The sequence below is a fragment of the Triticum aestivum genome, chromosome 7D, assembly GCF_018294505.1.
Source record: "Triticum aestivum cultivar Chinese Spring chromosome 7D, IWGSC CS RefSeq v2.1, whole genome shotgun sequence".
Taxonomy (NCBI): domain Eukaryota; kingdom Viridiplantae; phylum Streptophyta; class Magnoliopsida; order Poales; family Poaceae; genus Triticum; species Triticum aestivum.
Genome location: NC_057814.1, coordinates 250,416,467 through 250,437,844, shown reverse-complemented (window position 1 = coordinate 250,437,844; position 21,378 = coordinate 250,416,467). Strand labels below are relative to the sequence as shown.

The following is a 21,378-nucleotide window of genomic DNA, read 5'->3' as shown; positions in this document are numbered from 1 at the left end:
CCCAACAACCATGTTACTCAACAGTACTTGGGGATATCCTATTCACTGTTAAAGAAATCTTCCGATTCAACGATTAATCTTTTGATTTATCGCTAATCGGGGGTGACTGATAAGATTATGCCTTATCTTCACCGTTTATCTTTTGGACCAGTTTATCGCTCTAACAAGCGATTTATCGGGAATCTACTAATAAATCAGACCTATTCATAGCACTATGTTTGCAAAAACATTGTTTATTTATGTTTTGTGGACCTTGTTACGCAATATGTACTGGTGACGTATTTTGTTTGTCATTATACGAGGATTCAAAGGCTAGGAATCAAGGTAACACGTCTGTCAAATATTGTTTTGGTGTTGAATCTAGCGTATTTTAGTGTTGGGAACCTGGGATTTGCAAAAAATATCCGATTAATAGTCGACCGATAAAATCGATTAATCGGCCGATTTCAGATTAATCTCTAATCCCTAGCTGACCGAGATGATAACGATAAGCGATATCCTCAACATTGATCCTATTAAGACATCACACAAGCATATATAATTAACAAATAGTCTTCCTCTGATTCCAAAAATCCAACCGTGTTGTGTCCACAAGGCAGGGTCTGATTCCAAAAATGTAACCAATTTAATCTTTCAGTGCGGTGCTGAACTGTGAAATATACCAGTTATGCTTGGTGTTGTTTTACTAAATCCAATTCCGTGAGACGTTCTCCACTCTCCAGGGACGTTTTGCCAGCGAAAACCCCATGAATCACACGATCTCCACATCCAATGGATGGCAGTTTTTGCACACAAAAACACACAAAAAAACTAGAAGGAACGAACTGCCATGATAGAAACTGTCACCCCTGCCCCCCTAAAGGCGGTAAAAACTGCTCGCTTCGTTCCCCAGGTATGCAATATAAGACGTTTTTTACACTAATGTCAAAAAATGTCGTATATTTTGATATAGAGGAAGCATGAGACAAGATAAGAAAACTGCAGGGCAAAAAACTAAATTCAGAAGGTTCTCATACCACGAGGTAGCCAGGAAATACAACCTGAGACATACAGCAGACAGAATCACAGGTACCAATAATTTCCATGTGGGCTTATTGCAAGTTAATAAAAAAGGGGGCTTTTCCTCTGTCTACGCTAAGACAGATTTCTCCCAGTGTTGAAATTGAAACCAAACAAGTTATTCTAGTTGGCCTTGGTTTCAGTGACCATCTTCATAAGAATCTAGTTAGCCTTGGCCTCAATGACCCTCCTCGCAAATGATGGCAAACAAAACGATGCAGTGTGGAACTCGGAGTTGTAGAACTTGAGCGGCCCCTTGGATTTTGTGGAGTATTCGTCCTCCTCGATGCTGAAGACGGGATGCTGGAAATCAACACTAGGCCCCTCCGTGGAGCAGAGCATGAAACCTATCACTCCGCTGCAACAACAACCAAGAATCATAAACTCAGTGCCTAAAGAAACGAAAACCCAGTTGGGTCACATAGACAGGAAGGATCAGTGGCGCGTACCTAGGGTATGTGGGCACCGTAGTCCATGCGTAGTTCACGGACCCTTTGAAAACCTGGCGACAGTTGGTGACGATGTCTTCTATGATGTGCATGTGCAGCCATATGCTCTCCGCCTGGGTGCAGACGACCCCGCCCGGACGCAGAGCCCTGGAGACGGACTGGAAGAACGGCTTCTCGAACAGCTCCTGGGCAGGGCCTACTGGATCGGAGGAATCGACGATCACCGCATCGTAGGTGCCCTCTGGAGCATTCTTCAGGAAGGCGACGCCGTCTCCGATGTGCAGGGACACGCGAGGGTCCTCGAACCCGAGGGCCAGATGAGGGAAGAACTGCTTGGACACATCGACCACCATCTTGTCGATCTCGCAGATGTCGATCTGCTCCACCGAGGAGTGCCGTGAGACCTCCCGCAGAACGCCACCGTCTCCGCCCCCGATGACCAGGACCTTCTTGGGATCTTTGATTGAGCAGAGAGGAAGGTGGGTGATCATCTCCTGGTAAGCGCACTCGTCCCTCTCGGTCACCTGGATCACTCCATCCAGGACGAGCACCTTCCCGTAGGTGGAGGACTGGAAAACCAGCACGTCTTGGTAGTCCGACTTGCCTTGGAACAAGACCTTCTCCACCTTGAGCGAGTGCGCCTCGCCGGGCCACATGGGGCTGATCTCGGAGAACCATCCGGGGATGACGGCGGAGATCCCCGCCTGCTCCCCGGCTCCATCCGCCGCCGCAGCGCCCTCGTTCTCCCGCGCCCTCTTCGCCGCCGTCTCGGCCTCCATCCCAAAAGCCTAGAGCGCGACGACGGCGAGACGAGCTCGGCGGCTTGGGTGGATTTCGTCGGCGGCGGCGGCTAGGTGTAAGCTGGGGAGGGATGTCAGCCGCGGTCTTGAGGTTTTATCCCTTGGGGATGTGTGGGCCGCGGCTTTAGGGTTTTTGCTTTTGCCTCCGGGTGAAAAGCATCCGGCTGATATTCTGGCAATCGGGCTGCACCGGCTGCCCCACCTGTGTGGGGGAGTGTCAACGTGGGACCACCCACCGCTTTCCCATCCGAGCTTATCTCTAGCCGAGTTTTCTCCTTGTCTTCATATAGCATCTCCAGCTGTTCGGTCACAGAACACCGAAAAAGCGCTGTCTGAGATCAAACCGGCGTTTACTATAGGCGTGAGGGCGATTGTGTTCCCAGTCGTCGCCCTCAGGTCGCCCCCAAAATCGGCGCAAACTCGGCGATCTGATATGAATTTGGCACAAACTCAGTGATTTTTCATTCAAATTTATACAAAAAATAGAAAAACAAACAGACTACGCCTAGCCCTACTACACCGCGGCCGTCGCCCGCCTTCTACATGCCGAGGAGCCTGCAGAACTGAGTGTAGTCGCCGCCGCCGTCATTGTCGTTGCCGTCGTCGTCGCTGCCCTGCGTCCCGCCGTCCCTACTGCACCCCTGACCAGGGACGCCGACGCGTAGGAGGGGGGGTGGACGGCCTGGGCGCGTCCTCCTCGTCGCTGTCGAGGACGACAATGTCGCCTTCCTCGCGGACGTAGTCCGCCTTCGCCCACTTGAGGGCGGTCTCGTCGGCGGCGGCCATCTCCGCGTGCTCCTTCTTGACGGGCAGTAACCCCGGCTCGGTCTTCGGCCGGACTAGGCGGAGGGAACACAGGGAGGGGCGGCCGCCCTCGTTGATGACGAGGGCGCCGCACAGCGGCGCCCAAGCGGTATCTCCTGCGGCTCCGGCTTGACGGGGCGGAGCGCCGGCGACCCGGAGGAGAGCGAACCGGAGCCCGACGATGAGAAGCTCACCGCCTCCATTCGCCGCGGCGTCCAGGAGCTGCCACGGCGGCGAGAGAAGGACGGGCGTGCCGGGTACTCGAGGTGCGCCGTGTTGCCGGTCTCGACGTGGTCGAGGACGGCCTCGAGGGTGCGGCCGGGCACGCCCCACCATTCGCGCCGCCTGTCGGAGTTGAGTCGGCCGTGGGGTGATGTCTATTATGCAACCTTCTTCTTGTAGACGTTGTTGGGCCTCCAAGTGCAGAGGTTTGTAGAACAGTAGCAATTTTCCCTCAAGTGGATGACCTAAGGTTTATCAATCAGTGGGAGGCGTAGGATGAAGATGGTCTCTCTCAAACAACCCTGCAACCAAATAACAAAGTGTCTCTTGTGTCCCCAACACACCCAATACAATGGTAAATTGTATAGGTGCACTAGTTCGGCGAAGAGATGGTGATACAAGTGCAATATGGATGGTAGATGTAGGTTTTTGTATCTGAAAATATAAAAACAGTAAGGTAACTAATGATAAAAGTGAGAGAAAACGGTATTGCAATGTGTTGAAACAAGGCCTAGGGTTCATACTTTCACTAATGCAAGTTCTCTCAACAATAATAGCATAACTGTATCATATAACTATCCCTCAACATGCAACAAAGAGTCACTCCAAAGTCACTAATAGTGGAGAACAAACGAAGAGATTATTGTAGGGTACGAAACCACCTCAAAGTTATCCTTTCTAATCAATCTATTCAAAAGTCCGTAGTAAAATAACACGAAGCTATTCTTTCCGTTCGATCTAACATAGAGTTCGTACTAGAATAACACCTTAAGACACAAATCAACCAAAACCCTAATGTCACCTAGATACTCCAATGTCACCTCAAGTATCCATGGGCATAATTATATGATATGCATCACACAATCTCAGATTCATCTATTCAACCAACACAAAGAACTTCAAAGAGTGCCCCAAAGTTTCTACCGGAGAGGGATTCCCCCCTTTGGCAGGGTGCCAGAACGGGTCTGGATTAGTTTTCGGTGGCTGCAGAGGCTTGCGGCAGCGGAACTCCCAATCTAGGTTATGTTCTAGAGGTTTCTGTATATATAAGAGGTTTTGGCGTCGGGAACAAGTCAGGGGGGGTCTCTGAGGCGGCCATGAGGTAGGGGCGCGCCTAGGGGGTAGGGCGCGCCCCCACCCTCGTGGGTGCCTCGGGACTCTTCTGGCCCACCTCCGATGCTCCGCGGGCTTCTTCTGGTCCAAAAATAATCTCCGTCAATTTTCAGGTCAATTGGACTCCGTTTGGTTTTCCTTTTCTGCGATACTCAAAAACAAGGGGAAAACAGAAACTGACACTAGGCTCTGGGTTAATAGGTTAGTCCCAAAATCATATAAAATAGCATATAAAACATCCTAGATGGATAATATAATAGCATAGAACAATAAAAAATTATAGATACGTTGGAGACGTATCAAGCATCCCCAAGCTTAATTTCTGCTCGTCCTCGAGTAGGTAAATGATAAAAACAGAATTTTTGATGTGGAATGCTACCTAACATATTTATCAATGTAATCTTCTTTATTGTGGCAAGAATATTCAGATCCATAAGATTCAAGACAAAAATTTAATATTGACATAAAAATAATAATACTTCAAGCATACTAACTAAGCAATTATGTCTTCTCAAAATAACATGGCCAAAGAAAGCTTATCCCTACAAAATCATATAGTTTGGCTATGCTTCATTTTCGTCACACAAAAATGCTCTCATCATGCAAAACCCCGATGACAAGCCAAGCAATTGTTTCATACTTTAGTAATCTCAAACTTTTTCAACTTTCACGCAATACATGAGCGTGAGCCATGGACATAGCACTATTGGTGGAATAGAATATAATGATGGGGGTTGTGAGAAGACAAAAAAGGAGAAAGTCTCACATTGACGCGGCTAATCAATGGGCTATGGAGATGCCCATCAATTGATGTCAATGCGAGGAGTAGAGATTGCCATGCAACGGATGCACTAGAGCTATAAATGTATGAAAGCTCAACAAAAGAAACTAAGTGGGTGTGCATCCAACTTGTTTGCTCACGAAGACCTAGGGCATTTTGAGGAAGCCCATTGTTGAAATATACAAGCCAAGTTCTATAATGAAAAATTCCCACTAGTATATGAAAGTGACAATATAAGAGACTCTCTATCATGAAGATCATGGTGCTATTTTGAAGCACAAGTGTGGAAAAAGGATAGTAGCATTGTCCCTTCTTTTCTTTTCTTTTTCTTTTTTGGGCCTTCCTTTTTTTGGCCTTTCTTCTTCTTTTTTTATTTTTTTATTTGGCCTTTCTCTTTTTTTTTTCCTTTTTTTTCGGGACAATGCTCTATTAATGATGATCATCACACTTCTATTTATTTACAACTCAAGAATTACAACTCGATAATAGAACAAAGTATGACTCTATATGAGTGCCTCCGGCGGTGTACCGGGATGGGCAATGAAACAAGAGTGACATGTATGAAAAAATTATGCATGGTGGCTTTGCCACAAATACGATGTCAACTACATGATCATGCAAGGCAATATGACAATGATGAAGCGTGTCATAATAAACGGAACGGTGGAAAGTTGCATGGCAATATATCTCAGAATGGCTATGAAAATGCCATAATAGGTAGGTATGGTGGCTGTTTTGAGGAAGATATAAGGAGGTTTATGTGTGATAGAGCATATCATATCACGGGGTTTGGATGCACCGGCGAAGTTTGCACCAACTCTCGAGGTGAGAAAGTGCAATGCACGGTACCGAAGAGGCTAGCAATGATGGAAGGGTGAGAGTGCGTATAATCCATGGACTCAACATTAGTCATAAAGAACTCACATACTTATTGCAAAAATCTACAAGTCGTCAAAACCAAGCACTACGCGCATGCTCCTAGGGGGATAGATTGGTAGGAAAAGACCATTGCTCGTCCCCGACCGCCACTCATAAGGAAAGCAATCAAAGAACACCTCATGCTTCAAATTTGTCACACAGCGTTTACCATACGTGCATGCTACGGGACTTGCAAACCTTAACACAAGTATTTCTCAATTTCACAATTACTCAACTAGCACGACTCTAATATCACCATCTTCATATCTCAAAACAATCATCAAGTATCAAACTTCTCATAGTATTCAATGCACTCTATATGGAAGTTTTTATTATACCCATCTTGGATGCCCATCATATTAGGACTAATTTCATAACCAAACCAAATTACCATGCTGTTCTAAAGACTCTCAAAATAATATAAGTGAAACATGAGAGTTCATCTATTTCTTCAAAATAAAACCACCGCCGTGCTCTAAAAGGATATAAGTGAAGCACTAGAGCAAATGACAAACTACTCCGAAAGATATAAGTGAAGATCAATGAGTAGTTGAATAATTATGCAACTATGTGAAGACTCTCTAACATTTAAGAATTTCAGATCTTGGTATTTTATTAAAACAGCAAGCAAAGCAAAAGAAAATAAAATGATGCTCCAAGCAAAACACATATCATGTGTGAATAAAAATATAGCTCCAAGTAAGGTTACCGATGAACGAAGACGAAAGAGGGGATGCCTTTCGGGGCATCTCCAAGCTTAGGCTCTTGGTTGTCCTTGAATATTACCTTGGGGTGCCTTGGGCATCCCCAAGATTAGGCTCTTGCCACTCCTTATTCCATAGTCCATCGAATCTTTACCCAAAACTTGAAAACTTCACGACACAAAACTCAACAGAAAACTCGTAAGCTCCGTTAGTATAAGAAAATAAAACCACCACTTAGGTACTGTTGTGAACTCATTCTAAATTCATATTGGTGTAATATCTACTGTATTCCAACTTCTCTATGGTTCATACTACTCATAGATTCATCAAAATAAGCAAACAACACATAGAAAACAGAATCTGTCAAAAACAAAACAGTCCATAGAAATCTGATTTGTTCGAATACTTCTGGAACTCCAAATTTTTTTAAAGACCTGGACAACCTGGATAATTTGTATATTGATCTTATGCAAAAAGAATTAGCATTTTATCACGTTCTGGTGAATTTTAAAAATTATTTTCCTGAGCACAAAGTTTTTGTTTTTTTTCAGGAAGATCAAACAACTATCACCCAAGAAGATCCTATTGGTTCTACGTGGCACAAACACTAATTAAAACATAAAATCACATCTAACCAGAGGCTAGATAGAGTATTTATTACTAAACAGGGGCAAAAGCAAAGAACAAAAATAAAATTGGGTTGCCTCCCAACAAGCGCTAACGTTTAACGCCCCTAGCTAGGCATGGTGATTTCAATGATGCTCACATAAAAGATAAAGGGAGCATCATGAAGAATATGACTATCACATTTAAGCCTAACCCACTTCCTATGCATAGGGATTTTGTGAGCAAACAACTTATGGGAACAATAATCAACTGGCATAGGAAGGCAAAACAAGCATAACTTTAAAACTTTAAGCACATAGAGAGGAAACTTGATATTATTGCAATATGTAGAAGCATATGATCCTCTCTCATAATAATTTTCAGTAGCATCATGAATGAATTCAACCATATAACCAGGACATAAAGCATTCTTTTCATGACCTACTTGCATAGAAATTTTACTACTCTCCACATAAGCAAATTTATTCTCATCAATAGTAGTGGGAGCAAACTCAACAAAATAACTATCACGTGAAGCATAATCCAATTGAAAATTAAAATCATGATGACAAGTTTCATGGTTATCTTTATTCTTTATAGCATACGTGTCATCACAATAATCATCATAAATAGGAGGCATGCTTTCATCACAATAAATTTGCTCATCAAAACTTGGGGGACTAAACATATCATCTTCATCAAACATAGCATCCCCAAGATTGTGGCTTTGCATATCATTAGCATCATGGGTATTCAAAGAATTCATACTAACAACATTGCAATCATGCTCATCATTCAAGGATTTAGTGCCAAACATTTTAATACATTCTTCTTCTAACACTTTGGCACAATTACCAGAATCCTTATTTTCACGAAAGACATTAAAAAGATGAAGCATATGAGGCAACCTTAATTCCATTTTTTGTAGTTTTCTTTTATAGACTAAACTAGTGATTAAACAAGAAACTAAAAGATTCGATTGCAAGATCTAAAGATATACCTTCAAGCACTCACCTCCCCGGCAACGGCGCCATAAACTGCTTGATGTCTACTACGCAACCTTCTTCTTGTAGACGTTGTTGGGCCTCCAAGTGCAGAGGTTTGTAGGACAGTAGCAAATTTCCCTCAAGTGGATGACCTAAGGTTTATCAATCCGTGGGAGGCGTAGGATGAAGATGGTCTCTCTCAAACAACCTTGCAACCAAATAACAAAGAGTCTCTTGTGTCCCCAACACACCCAATACAATGGTAAATTGTATAGGTGCACTAGTTTGGCGAACATATGGTGATACAAGTGCAATATGGATGGTAGATATAGGTTTTTGTAATCTGAAAATATAAAACAGCAAGGTAACTAATGATAAAAGTTAGCGAAAATGGTATTGCAATGTGTTGAAACAAGGCCTAGGGTTCATACTTTCACTAGTGCAAGTTCTCTCAACAATAATAGCATAATTGTATCATATAACCATCCCTCAACATGCAACAAAGAGTCACTCCAAAGTCACTAATAGCGGAGAACAAACGAAGATATTATTGTAGGGTATGAAACCACCTCAAAGTTATCCTTTCTGATCGATCTATTCAAGAGTCCGTAGTAAAATAACACGAAGCTATTCTTTCCGTTCGATCTATCATAGAGTTCGTACTAGAATAACACCTTTAGACACAAATCAACCAAAACCCTAATGTCACCTACATACTCCAATGTCACCTCAAGTATCCATGGGCATGATTATATGGTATGCATCACACAATCTCAGATTCATCTATTCAACCAACACAAAGAACTTCAAAGAGTGCCCCAAAGTTTCTACCGGAGAGGGATTCCCCCCTTTGGCAGGGTGCCGGAACGGGTCTGGATTAGTTTTCGGTGGCTGCAGAGGCTTGCAGCAGCGGAACTCCCAATCTAGGTTATGTTCTAGAGGTTTCTGTATATATAAGAGGTTTTGGCGTCGGGAACAAGTCAGGGGGGTCTCCGAGGCGGCCATGAGGTAGGGGCGCGCCTAGGGGGTAGGGCGCGCCCCCACCCTCGTGGGTGCCTCGGGACTCTTCTGGCCCACCTCCGATGCTCCGTGGGCTTCTTCTGGTCCAAAAATAATCTCCGTCAATTTTCAGGTCAATTGGACTCCGTTTGGTTTTCCTTTTCTGCGATACTCAAAAACAAGGGGAAAACAGAAACTGACACTAGGCTCTGGGTTAATAGGTTAGTCCCAAAATCATATAAAATAGCATATAAATGCATATAAAACATCCTAGATGGATAATATAATAGCATGGAACAATCAAAAATTATAGATACGTTGGAGACATATCATGGGGGATGGTGCCGTCGGCGGAGGCGATCTGGTCTTCGCGGTGGCGGTCGAAGTACATCGTCCACAGCGTGTGGCTGTCGGGCGGCGTACCTTGGCTCGTTCCGCTACTCCTCCGACAGCGACGAACAGATGCGGGCGATCTCGGCCCGCCGTTCAACCCCGGTGGGCACCGGGGGTACTGGGACGCCGCCGACGCTCAACTTCCACGAGCCCGGCACCCGCTTGTCTGGGGACGTCGGATAGTCGGCCTCGTAGAGGAGGCGCGCCTCGTCCTCGTGGAGATGGCGGCGGCCGAAGTCGTTCGCCGCCACGGCATCGCCGGGGTACCGCTCAGCCATTGCTCGTCGGCGGGGAAAGAGGGGGGAGAGTTGCTTCTGTGGTGAGACAAGGCGAGAGAGAAGGCGAGTTGTGGCGACTGTGGTGTTCACTTGTGGGGAGGTCAGCTTTTATATCCGAAGCGGGGTGGTGAGAACCTGCATGCCGGGTGACGCGTGGCGGGAGCGGGCGGGACGCGTCGCGGCGCCTTCACTGCGCCGCCCGTGAGGCATCAACGGAGGCTGACCGGCGCAGCAGCGCGACAGCCTTGCATTGATTCCCACGGGAACCGAGGCGATGAGGACGACGAAGCGATGTGTCGTTGACTCAGCGGGCCCATTCCCGTTCACACCAAAATCAGTTTCCCCGGTGCCCCCCAACGCGTCGGGTTCGGCCTGGGTCCGTCGGCGCCAGTTTCGGCCCAAACCGGCGAAAAACAGGCTCCTGGAGATGCGACTGGCCGTTTTTTGGGCGCGAGCGCTAAAAAATGGCCCGGGGGCCTGTTGGGGGCGCGGCTGGAGATGCTCTTAGGGCATCTCCAAGTTGGGCCATACCATGGAAGCCATCCAACACCGACCTATACCGGTCCACCGGGCGGTCCGGATGCGATTTCTCCCGCAAACCAAAGAGAAAAGTGAGGGAGGTTTGCGGGAGTCCGGACCACTCCCAAGCCCGCTTCTGACCCACCAAAAACCCGTCACCTGCCCCTCCCGCTCTTTTCTTCCGATGCACGTGTCGCTTACCATGCCGCATTCATGCCGGCCCACAACACACGAAAGCCGGCATTGATGTCGCGATGTGACCAGAGGGAGGGCAGCGCTGACCGACGTGACCTCTCGGCAGCCGCCGCTTCAATGCGGAGCAGGTTCCCAAGGAACCAACTCCGGCCGCTGCGCCGCGTTAAAGCGTCTGACCGGCCCTTCACATGGCCTGGCCGCGACTATTTAAGCCGCGCTCCGGCGCCGTTTGATGTCGCTTGAAGCTACATCGGTATTTCCCCAAAGAGGAAGGGATGATGCAGCACAGCAACAGTAGGTATTTCCCTTAGATATGAAACCAAGGTTATCGAACCAGTAGGAGAACCAAGCAACACAACGTAAACAACCCCTGCACATAGATAACAAATCCTCGCAACCCACGTGTTAAAGGGGTTGTCAATCCCTTCCGGGGTACGGCGCCTCAAGTAGGCAAACGGACGTGAGATAAATTTGTAGCAGATTGATAGATCGAACGCCAACCAAAATAAATAGAAATAAAACGCAGGAAGGTATTTTTGTATTTTTTGTTTAATAGATCTGAAAATAAATGCAAGGAAAAGGTAGATCGCAAAGGCAAATATATGAGAAAGAGACCGGGGGCCGTAGGTTTCACTAGTGGCTTCTCTCGAGAAAAATAGCAAACAATGGGTGAACAAATTACTGTTGGGCAATTGATAGAACTTCAAATACTCATGACGATATCCAGGCAATGATCATTACATAGGCATCACGTCCAAGATTAGTAGACCGACTCCTGCCTGCATCTACTACTATTACTCCAAACATCGACCGCTATCCAGCATGCATCTAGTGTATTAAGTTCATGGAGAAACGGAGTAATGCAATAAGAACGATGGCATGATGTAGACAGGATCTATCTATGTAGAGATAGACCCCATCGTTTTATCCTTAGTAGCAACGATACATACGTGTCGTTTCCCTTTTTGTCACTGGGATCAAGCACCGTAAGATCGAACCCACTACAAAGCACATCTTCCCATTGCAAGATAAATAGATCAAGTTGGCCAAACAAAACCCAAATACTGGAGAAGAAATACGAGGCTATAAGAGATCATGCATAAAAGAGATCAAAGAAACCCAAATACTTTCATGGATATAAAAAGATAGATCTGATCATAAACTCAAAGTTCATCGATCCCAACAAACACACCGCAAAAGAGTTACATCATATGGATCTCCAAGAGACCATTGTATTGAGAATTCAGAGAGAGAGAGAGAGATGAAGCCATCTAGCTACTAACTACGGACCCGAAGGTCTACAAAGAACTACCCACGCATCATCGGAGAGGCACCAATGGAGGTGGTGAACCCCATCCGAGATGGTGTCTAGATTGGGTTTGGTGGTTCTGGACTCTGTGGCGGCTGGATGAATATTTCGTCGACTCCCCTAGGGTTTTGGGAATATTGGGGGTATTTATAGAGCAAAGAGGTGGTCCGGGGTGCACCCGAGGTGGGCACAACCCACCAAGGCGCGCCTGGGCCTCCTGGCGCGCCCTGGTGGGTTGTGCCCTCCTCGAGGCACCCACAGGCGCAGCTAGGGCCCATTATGTTCCTTCTGATCCAAAAAAAAAATCTCCGTGGAGTTTCGTTGCGTTTGGACTCCGTCTGATATTGATTTCCCGCGATGTAAAAAAAATGCAGAAAACAACAACTGGCACTTGGCACTATGTCAACAGGTTAGTACCAAAAAATGATATAAAATGACTATAAAATGATTATAAAACATCCAAGATTGATAATATAACAGCATGGAACAATAAAAAATTATAGATACGTTGGAGACGTATCACCGTCCACATCACATCCTCGTCCTCCTCGTCGCACCCCCTCCACATCTCCGGCGATGGGGAAGTACTGGGCGTCGGCGCCGGCAGGCGGTTCTGGGGCAAGATCTGGCGGCTCGTGGAGACGCCGTCGTCCTCGTCGGCTGGCGGCGACTCGACGCAGGAGGAGATCGTCATCTCCTGCGGCGACAAGGAGGACCAGCAATCGCCGCCGCAGTCCGCGCCAGTGGTGTCGGGCCAGGTCTACGCTGGTACCGACGCGGAGTTCGAGGAGCAGATGGAGCTGATGATTCGTCGCTCTGTTGTCCACACCAATGGCCCGGCTCCGCCACCGGGGGTGCTCCTTCCCGTGAAGCCGGAGCCAGCATCCCCTCCACGCTCTCCGCCGAGTAGTAGCGGTGTCCAAATCAGACACCGCGTGAAGGAAGAGCGGCTCTCGTCGTCGCCCTGATGCGTCGTCAAGGAAGAGGGGCTCTTGCCACCGCCCCGGCGCGTCCTGAAGGTGGAGCGCTGCTCGCCGCCGCCTCACCGCGTCATCAAGGAGGAGCGCCGTTTGTCACCACTGCCCCTACCGAAGGCGCGCGGGCGCATTCTGCACTACCTCTGCGACGGCTCCTCATTGTCGTCGTCCCAGAGCACCATGACGGCGCGGGGGTATGCTGATCGGGAGCAGGGCCAATGGGACAGGCGCAACGTTGTGCGCTGATCCCAGTTCGCGGACTCCGACGTCCTGCCGCCACACATCATGGCGGACCCGGACCTGGCGTATGCCTGGGCCCTGGACCATTCTGTGACGACGTCGGAGACGGCCAAGCGCCGTCTCCGCCACCTTGACAGGGAGATGGACAGGTACGACGAGGAATGGTTCCTCGCCGAGATCGCCGCCGCCGCTAACGACGATGCCTCCAATGACCGCTACCCTCTCCCCAACCCACATCCTCGACGGCCGCGGCCGCATTGCGCACAGCGCAGGAGGAGGTGGAGAGGATCATCTGTGAGCATCAGGCGGCCACCGGGAAGCCCTGCCATGGTGCCACCACCTTTCGCCGCCCCAACCCCGACGGCGGGTCGAGCAATGATGACGGAGGAGGAGCGGCCGACCAGCCCGGCATTGGCTACAAGGTCACAGTGAAGTATAGGAGAGTTTAGGCTTTTAGTTTTAGATTTGTAGTTCACCGGATGAAATATCATCCGGTTTTATTTACAAATTATTCTACTTGCAATGAAATCCACCGTGTTTATATCAAAATTCATCATGTTTGCACGATTTCGTTCGGTTGGTTTGGGTTGTTGTGAAAATGTATGCGGCTAGCATTGGATGGTTGCCTACCGCTTCACGGGGATGTGTCAGTGACCCAGACGCTTTGAAGTTGCATCTCTTTCCTCTCTCTTTGTGAGGAAAAGCAAAAGAATGGCTTCTAACTTTATCTATAGGCAATATAATTTCTTGGATTGATTGTTGCAGCAAAAGAATGGCTTCTAGCTTTATCTAAATTTTGTCTACCTGCAAAAATTATGCAACTATGTTCTCAGATTACAGGTTTCAAGCAGAAAGAACGTGAGCCACTAGCGCTTGCGTAGGATAGAATGAAATAAGCCATAAGGAACTATCCTAACCATGGAATGGAGGAATGGTTAATCCTTCATATCTATATCTATACCTACTAATAAAGCAAGGTGTGCTTCGCTAATTTTTTCATCCGTTCATCGCCGAAAAGAACTTTTTTTTCTATCAGAGGTGGTACTAAATTCTTATGCGTTCGTCTACTAGAAAAAAAGCTTTTCCAGAACTTCATACATGGGCCGCGCGCTGTGGCCCAGCGAAGCTAGCTGTTATGACCAGCGTCACTTCTAGCCGGAGGAGGCCCAATGGCGCGACTAGTTAGGGGCTTGGCCCAACTTATCTTTATTTTTATTAGCTCATCGAGGATTATAGAAACGCTTGTAAGGACTCATTTTGGAATTAAGCAATAAGTCATAACTATTGCCCAGCTCCCTTCAGGAGCCGGAACCCTAAACCCTAGCCGCACCCTGCCCTCCCTCTCTCTCTCTCTCTCTCTCTCTCTCGCTCTCTCTATCTCTCTCTCTCTCGCTCTCTCTATCTCTCTCTCTCTCTCTCTCTCTCTCTCTCTCTCTCTCTCTCTCTCTCTCTCTCTCTCTCTCTCTCTCTCTCTCTCTCACGCGCGCGCGCGTGCGCGCGCGCAACCGCGACACCGCCGCGCCGCCGCTCGTGCCCTTCGTCCCGACAACCTCCCATCCACCCCTACAACCTAATGGCGATACTTGGTAGGAACCCAGCTCCTATCAATCTGGTATCAGCTGTCTCGGTATTGATCATGTCTGCCCCTCTGCCCACCGCCACCCTCCCGCTGTCGACCACCACCACGCCACCGGCGACCGCCCCAGCTGACGCGCCGTCCGTGTCAGGGATGTTGTCCTCCGCCCCCTGGACGCAGCCGATCACCGCCCCCGCCGTCTTCACCCCGGAGAAGATGACGTTTTCCCTCCGGGATCTCACCCAGGCGGCCGCGGGCATCTGCATGTTCCTCTCGGGGGCCTATGGCCTGCCGCCGCCTGGCCCCTACGCCATCGCCCCTACGTCGTGGCAGTCGCCGCAGCAGCCGCTACCCCATGTGACCTCCATCGTTGCCGCCGTAGCACCGCCGTAGCAGCAGCTGCCGCCGCCGGCGACCTCGGCACAGGGCACCACGATGACGGCTTATGGGGTTCCCATCTACCAGGTCCGGTTCCCCCCATCACCGTCTCCGCTACCGACCTGGATCACCAGGTCCATTGAGCCGGTCTACATGACGGCCTCAGGCCAGCCGCACGTGCTGCCACCGCTGGCGTCGCCCCCGGCCATACAGTTTGGCGGGCCCTCGGGCTCCGCCGGCCCCTACGCCAGCGTCTACGGGCCCCTGTGCTAGGGTGTCCCTCTGATGCCCACCTACTCGGCTCTGTCATCCTCGCTGCTCCACGCCGATGAGGCGTACCCCTCCGTCGTCCATGACCAGACGCCGCTGTGCTTCTCCAAGCTTGAGTTCGCCACCTACGACGGCATCGTGGACCCCCTGAATTGGCTCAATTAGTGAACCAGTTTTTTGGGGGGCAGCTCACGCTCGCGTCCGACCACACCTGGATAGCCTCCTATCACCTCGGGGGCGCAGCACAGACGTGGTATTATGCCCTCGAACAGGACGAGGGCGGCATGCCCCCATGGGAGCGCTTCCGCGAGCTCTAACTCTTACGCTTCGGCCGCCAATACGCGGGAGCCGGCTAGCGGAGCTTTGGCGCCTGCCTTTCACCTCCACGGTGCAAGACTTCGCCGGCCGCTTCCAGGACCTGGCTTGCCACGCACCAGGCGTCACGGCTCGCCAGCGGGCCAAGCTCTTCCTTGGCGGCCTGCCGGATCATATCCGCGTGGATGTGGAGATGTGGGGACCACAGGACCTCCAGACGGCCAAGTACTGTGCCCGCGCCTTCGAGCGCTGCGCGACGGCCATGCAGCAGGCGCCGCCGTCCCGGGGCCCCCGACAGCCCCCCACGGCCGACACCGACACCACCAGCACCAGCGCGTCCTGCCCAGGCCCCTGCGGCGCCCAACGCCCTGGTTGCGACGCGCCCCTTCCGTGTCGGCTCACCCCGGCTGAGCAGCTTGAGCGCCGTCGTCAGGGGCTGTGCTACAACTACGATGAGCCCTATGTCCCGGGCCACGTTTGCCCTCGTCTCTTCTACTTGGAGGCTGCGGACTACATCGAGGAGGACGCCGCCGCTGCCAGGCTGGGTGACCCGGCCGCCCCATTGGCCGATGAGGTCCCCCCAGGGCTCGCCCGGGCGAACGCCCTCATTGTCTCCCTCCATGCACTCACGAGCATCCGGACGGAGAAGATTATGCTACTGCCGGTGACGCTCAACGACGAGCGGTTCCTCGCACTGCTGGATACGGGCTCCACCCACAATTTCCTGCCCGAGGGCACTGATGACCCACAACTATATGGGGTCGATTGTAGCTCTTTTCGGTAAGTAAGAGTGTCGAACCCAATGAGGAGCAGAAGGAAATGACAAGTGGTTTTCAGCAAGGTAATGTCTGCAAGTGCTGAAATTGTAAGTTACATACTAGTTTGATAGCAAGATAATTTGTAATGAGCAAGTAAAGATAATAGTAACAAAAGTGCCGCAAGATAACCCAATCCTTTTGAGGCAAAGGACAGGCCAAAACGGTCTCTTATAGTAAGCAAAGCGTTCTTGAGGGTACACGGGAATTTCATCTAGTCACTTTCATCATGTTGGTTCGATTCGTGTTCGCTACTTTGATAATTTGATATGTGGGTGGACTGGTGCTTAGGTGTTGTTCTTACTTGAACAAACCTCCTACTTATGATTAACCCCCTCGCAAGCATCCGCAACTATGAGAAAAGTATTAAGAATAAATTCTAACCATAGCATTAAACTTTTGGATCCATTCGGTCCCTCGCGGAATAGCGCATAAACTAGGGTTTAAGCTTATGTCACTCTCGCAACCCATCATCTAATAACTACTCCACAATGCATTCCCTTAGGCCCAAATATGGTGAAGTGTCATGTAGTCGACGTTCACATGACACCACTAAGGGAATCACAACATACATACTATCAAAATATCGAACACATATCAAGTTCACATGATTACTTGCAACATGATTTCTCCTGTGACCTCAAGAACAAAAGTAACTACTCACAAATGATAATCATGCTCAAGATTAGAGGGGTATTAAATAGCATAATGGATCTGAACAGATAATCTTCCACCAAATAAACCATATAGTAATCAACTACGAGATGTAATCAACACTACTAGTCACACACAAGCACCAATCTATAGTTCCGGTACAAAGATTGAACACAAGAGATGAACTAGGGTTTGAGATGAGATGGTGCTATTGAAGATGTTGATGGAGATTTCCCTCCCCAAGATGGGAGAGTTGTTGGTGATGACGATGACGATGATTTCCCCCTCCAGGAGGGAAGTCCCCCGGCGGAATCGCTCCGCCGGAGGGCAAAAGTGCTCCTGCCCAAGTTCCACCTCGAGACGGCGGCGCTCCGTCCCGAACGTCCTCTCCTTATTTTTTCTAGGTCAAAATGACTTATATACCGGAAGATGGGCATCGGAGGTGGGCCGAGGGGAGCACAACCCACCAGGGCGCGCCTGGGCTCCCTGGCGCGCCTAGGTGGGTTGTGCCCACATGGTGGGCCCCTCTGGTACTTATTGGCTCCAATATTCCTCATATATTCCATAAAAAATCTCCGTAAAGTTTCATCTTGTTTGGAGTTGTGCAGAACAGGTAGCCTGACGTAGCTTCTCCAGGTCCAGATTTCCAGCTGCCGGAATTCTCCCTCTTTGTGTGCCTTGCATATTATGAGAGAAAAGGCATTAGAATTACTCCAAAAAGCATTATTATGCATAAAACATCATAAATAACAGTAGGAAAACATGATGCAAAATGGACGTATCAACTCCCCCAAGCTTAAACCTCGCTTGTCCTCAAGCGAAAACCGAAATCGAAAACATGTCCACATGCTTAGAGAGAGAGGTGTCGATAAAAACAAAATACGGACATAGAAGCATCATGTAGATTATTATAACAGCAACAAATTTAAACATAAAACTTTCATCATAGAACTTTTATCATATACTTGTCATGAATAAGTAACAATTCATCACACTGTCGAAGTATAAAGCATAAACTCTATTAGAAACCAACAAACTTTGTTCTTAGTCAACTTTGCAACTACAATTCATCATCTTTTCAGGAAGGGTCATGTATCGGAGCCTTCAGGAAAGTCCACATAGTCAACCATCATATAGTCTTCTATGATTGCTAACACTCACCGCATACACATGAGCAAAATGTTTCAACCGGACACATAGAAAGATAGGGGCTTACAGTTTCGCCTCCCAACGTATTCACCTCAAGGGTGATGTCAACAATAATAACTCATGCCACCCATATTCAACTGGACATATATGCCTAGATCTTTCCTCACCACATGATGCTTGCCAATGGATAAAAATAAAAAAGGAATAGAGAGAAAAACTTTGACTCTTGCATAAAAGTAAATACATAAAAGTAAAAGATAGGCCCTTCGCAGAGGGAAGCAGAGGTTGCCATGCGCTTATTTTTTTGGTATGCTCAGCCCCTTAGTGCAAAAGAACGTCACGTTGTATTGCCCCTTGTGATGGCAACCTTTATTATGCAGCTTGTCGCTTTTATTCTTCACCATCACAAGTTCGTACAACGCTCAATTTTCTCTACGCTAAATGATCTCACACTTTTAGAAGCAATTTTTATTGCCTTATTGCACCGATGACAACTTACTTGAGGTATCTTACTCAATCCCTAGGTAGGTATGGTGGACTCTTGAAAATAAGATTTGGGTTTAAGGGTTTTTGGATGCACAAGTAGTATCTCTACTTAGTGCGGAATTTTTGGCTAGCAAAGATAGGGGGCAAGCACCACATGTTAAAGGATCTATGACAGTATAAATTCTATTGAATATGAACAAACATAAACCATTACGTTGTCCTCCTTGTCCAACGTCAACAATTTTGGCATATAATATTTTGATGGGTGCTCACAATCACAAAATATTTCCAGGATAGTGTATTTATATGTGGATCTTCTCTTCCCTTATTAATTCTTTCATGAATTGCATCATTGACCAATGCTATGTTTGTCAATCTCTAATAGAATTTCCTACTTATACTTCTCCTTATGTGGTGTCATCACCTACCATAAGATTAGCATATGATCTTTTTAATTTATTTCCTTTCTTTTTATTGCAACATGAAAGTAAAGAAAGCAAAAACTTAAACTAAACTTTATTATATATCTCGCACACGATTACAAGGATCGATCACTAAGAAAGCTCTCGAAAGGAAAGGATCGAACTAAACTTTTATCATCTAAAGCAAAAGATAACTATGGATCGAACTAAGATAAGTAAAGGCAAAAGATAGTGAGGGTGATATGATACCGGGGCACCTCCCCCAAGCTTGGCGGAAGCCAGTGGGAGTGCCCATACCCGATACTCAATTTTCTTGTTGTGATGAAGAAGAAGGTGGTGGTGATGAAGTAGAGATCTTGTCCTCTGGTTTCCATGGAAGAGGTCCACCATCATAAGAGGAGGAGTGAGTCTCACGGGTCCTGCAATCGGCAGCCAAACTCATACCTTTAAACCTCGCCTCATATTCAGAGAGGTCCACCATCGTAGATCTGGCTTTGGAGGAAGTTAATTTTCTCGTTGAGGTTGAAGACGATGTCCTTCATGGACTTGCCATCCACCTTGAGATCACGGGTAAGGTCCGTGATCATGAGGTGATTGGCATTGAGTCCACGCTCCACCATCCCCTTGCACCGGAAGACCTCCTGCTCCATAGCTTCAAGCCTGGCCTCCACGGTTCCCATCCCCTTGGGACCTCGCACATCGCGGATGTGAAGCACCCCTCCTGCATTTGGATGACCTGAGAGTGCTGCACCACCTCCCGCAAATATGGGTTGATGACGTTCTTGAAGAAATTGTCCTTGGTGGAGCTTGAAGCGGCCATGGTAGATGGGATCTGGCATAAAACAACAAGGAAAAGAAAACAGAAGATTTCTCGGCGATACGGTGATCAATAGGTTCAGGGGGTATATAAAGATTCTTTATCTTGGGAAAAAAGCAAACGGTAGAAAAACGGAGTCCGGAAGGTACCCGAGGTGGGCACAACCCACCTGGGCGCGCCTGGCACGCCCTGGTGTCTTGTGCCCACCAGGGTCACTTTCCCTATAGTTTCTTTTTTTCCTAATTTTTGTTATATTCCAAGACTGGCAAAAAATATTTTTGCGGATTTTTCGGAGTCCGTTTACTTATGTATCACGTACCTCCTTTTTTTCACGATTCTGGAGTGTTCCGGAAGGACTCTTTTACGTGTTCTTCCAGTGTCAGAGTTTAGATAATATTACTTTCAACATTAATGGGCGTATCTGAGATATAATGTTTTATTCGTTGCCCATTAACAACCTTCGGGTTAGTACCTTCGGCATTATTTATTTTGATAGCTCCAGACCGATAAACCTCCTCGATAACATAGGGTCCTTCCCATTTTGGGAGGAGTTTCCTGCAAAGAATCTAAAACGGGAGTTGTACAAAAGAACATATTCTCCAACTTTAAACTCACGCTTTTGAATTCTTTTATCATGCCATCTTTTAACTTTTTCTTTAAATAACTTGGCATTTTCATAAGATTGGGTTCTCCATTCATCTAATGAGCTAATATCAAATAACCTCTTTTCACCGGCAAGTTTGAAATCATAGTTGAGTTCTTTAATTGCCCAATATGCTTTATGTTCTAACTCAAGAGGCAAATGAAAAGCTTTTCCATAAACCATTTTATAAGGAGACATACCCATAGGATTTTTATATGCTGTTCTATAAGCCCAAAGTGCATCATCTAATTTCTTGGACCAATTCTTCTGGGACCTATTAACATTTTTCTGCAAAATTAATTTTATTTATCTCTTGCTAAGTTCAACTTGACCACTAGACTGAGGGTGATAAGGTGATGCAATCCTATGGTTAACATCATACTTGGCAAGCATTTTACGGAAAGCACCATGAATAAAGTGTGAACCACCATCAGTCATTAAATATCTAGGGACTCCAAACCTTGGGAAAATAACTTCCTCAAGCATTTTAATAGAGGTGTT

General features: G+C 47.6%; 1 protein-coding gene across 1 annotated transcript; it reads right to left on the bottom strand.

The window, feature by feature from the left end:
* Window positions 1–979: 979 nt before the first annotated feature.
* Window positions 980–2,445, bottom strand: LOC123165347 (spermidine synthase 1). The gene is made up of 2 exons (XM_044582975.1): window positions 1,509–2,445; window positions 980–1,417 (listed from the first exon to the last, which is right to left on the bottom strand). Exons 1-2 carry the CDS (start codon window positions 2,285–2,287, stop codon window positions 1,222–1,224), a joined length of 975 nt encoding a protein of 324 aa, XP_044438910.1. The 5' UTR covers window positions 2,288–2,445; the 3' UTR covers window positions 980–1,221.
* Between the last annotated feature and the right edge of the window lie 18,933 nt (window positions 2,446–21,378).

Coding starts and splice junctions, on each gene's coding strand:
- LOC123165347 (XM_044582975.1), bottom strand. CDS start 2,287: ATGGAGGCCGAGACGGCGGCGAAGAGGGCGCGGGAGAACGAGGGCGCT. Junction 1,418..1,508: donor ACGGTGCCCACATACCCTAG/GTACGCGCCACT, acceptor TTGTTGTTGCAG/CGGAGTGATAGGTTTCATGC.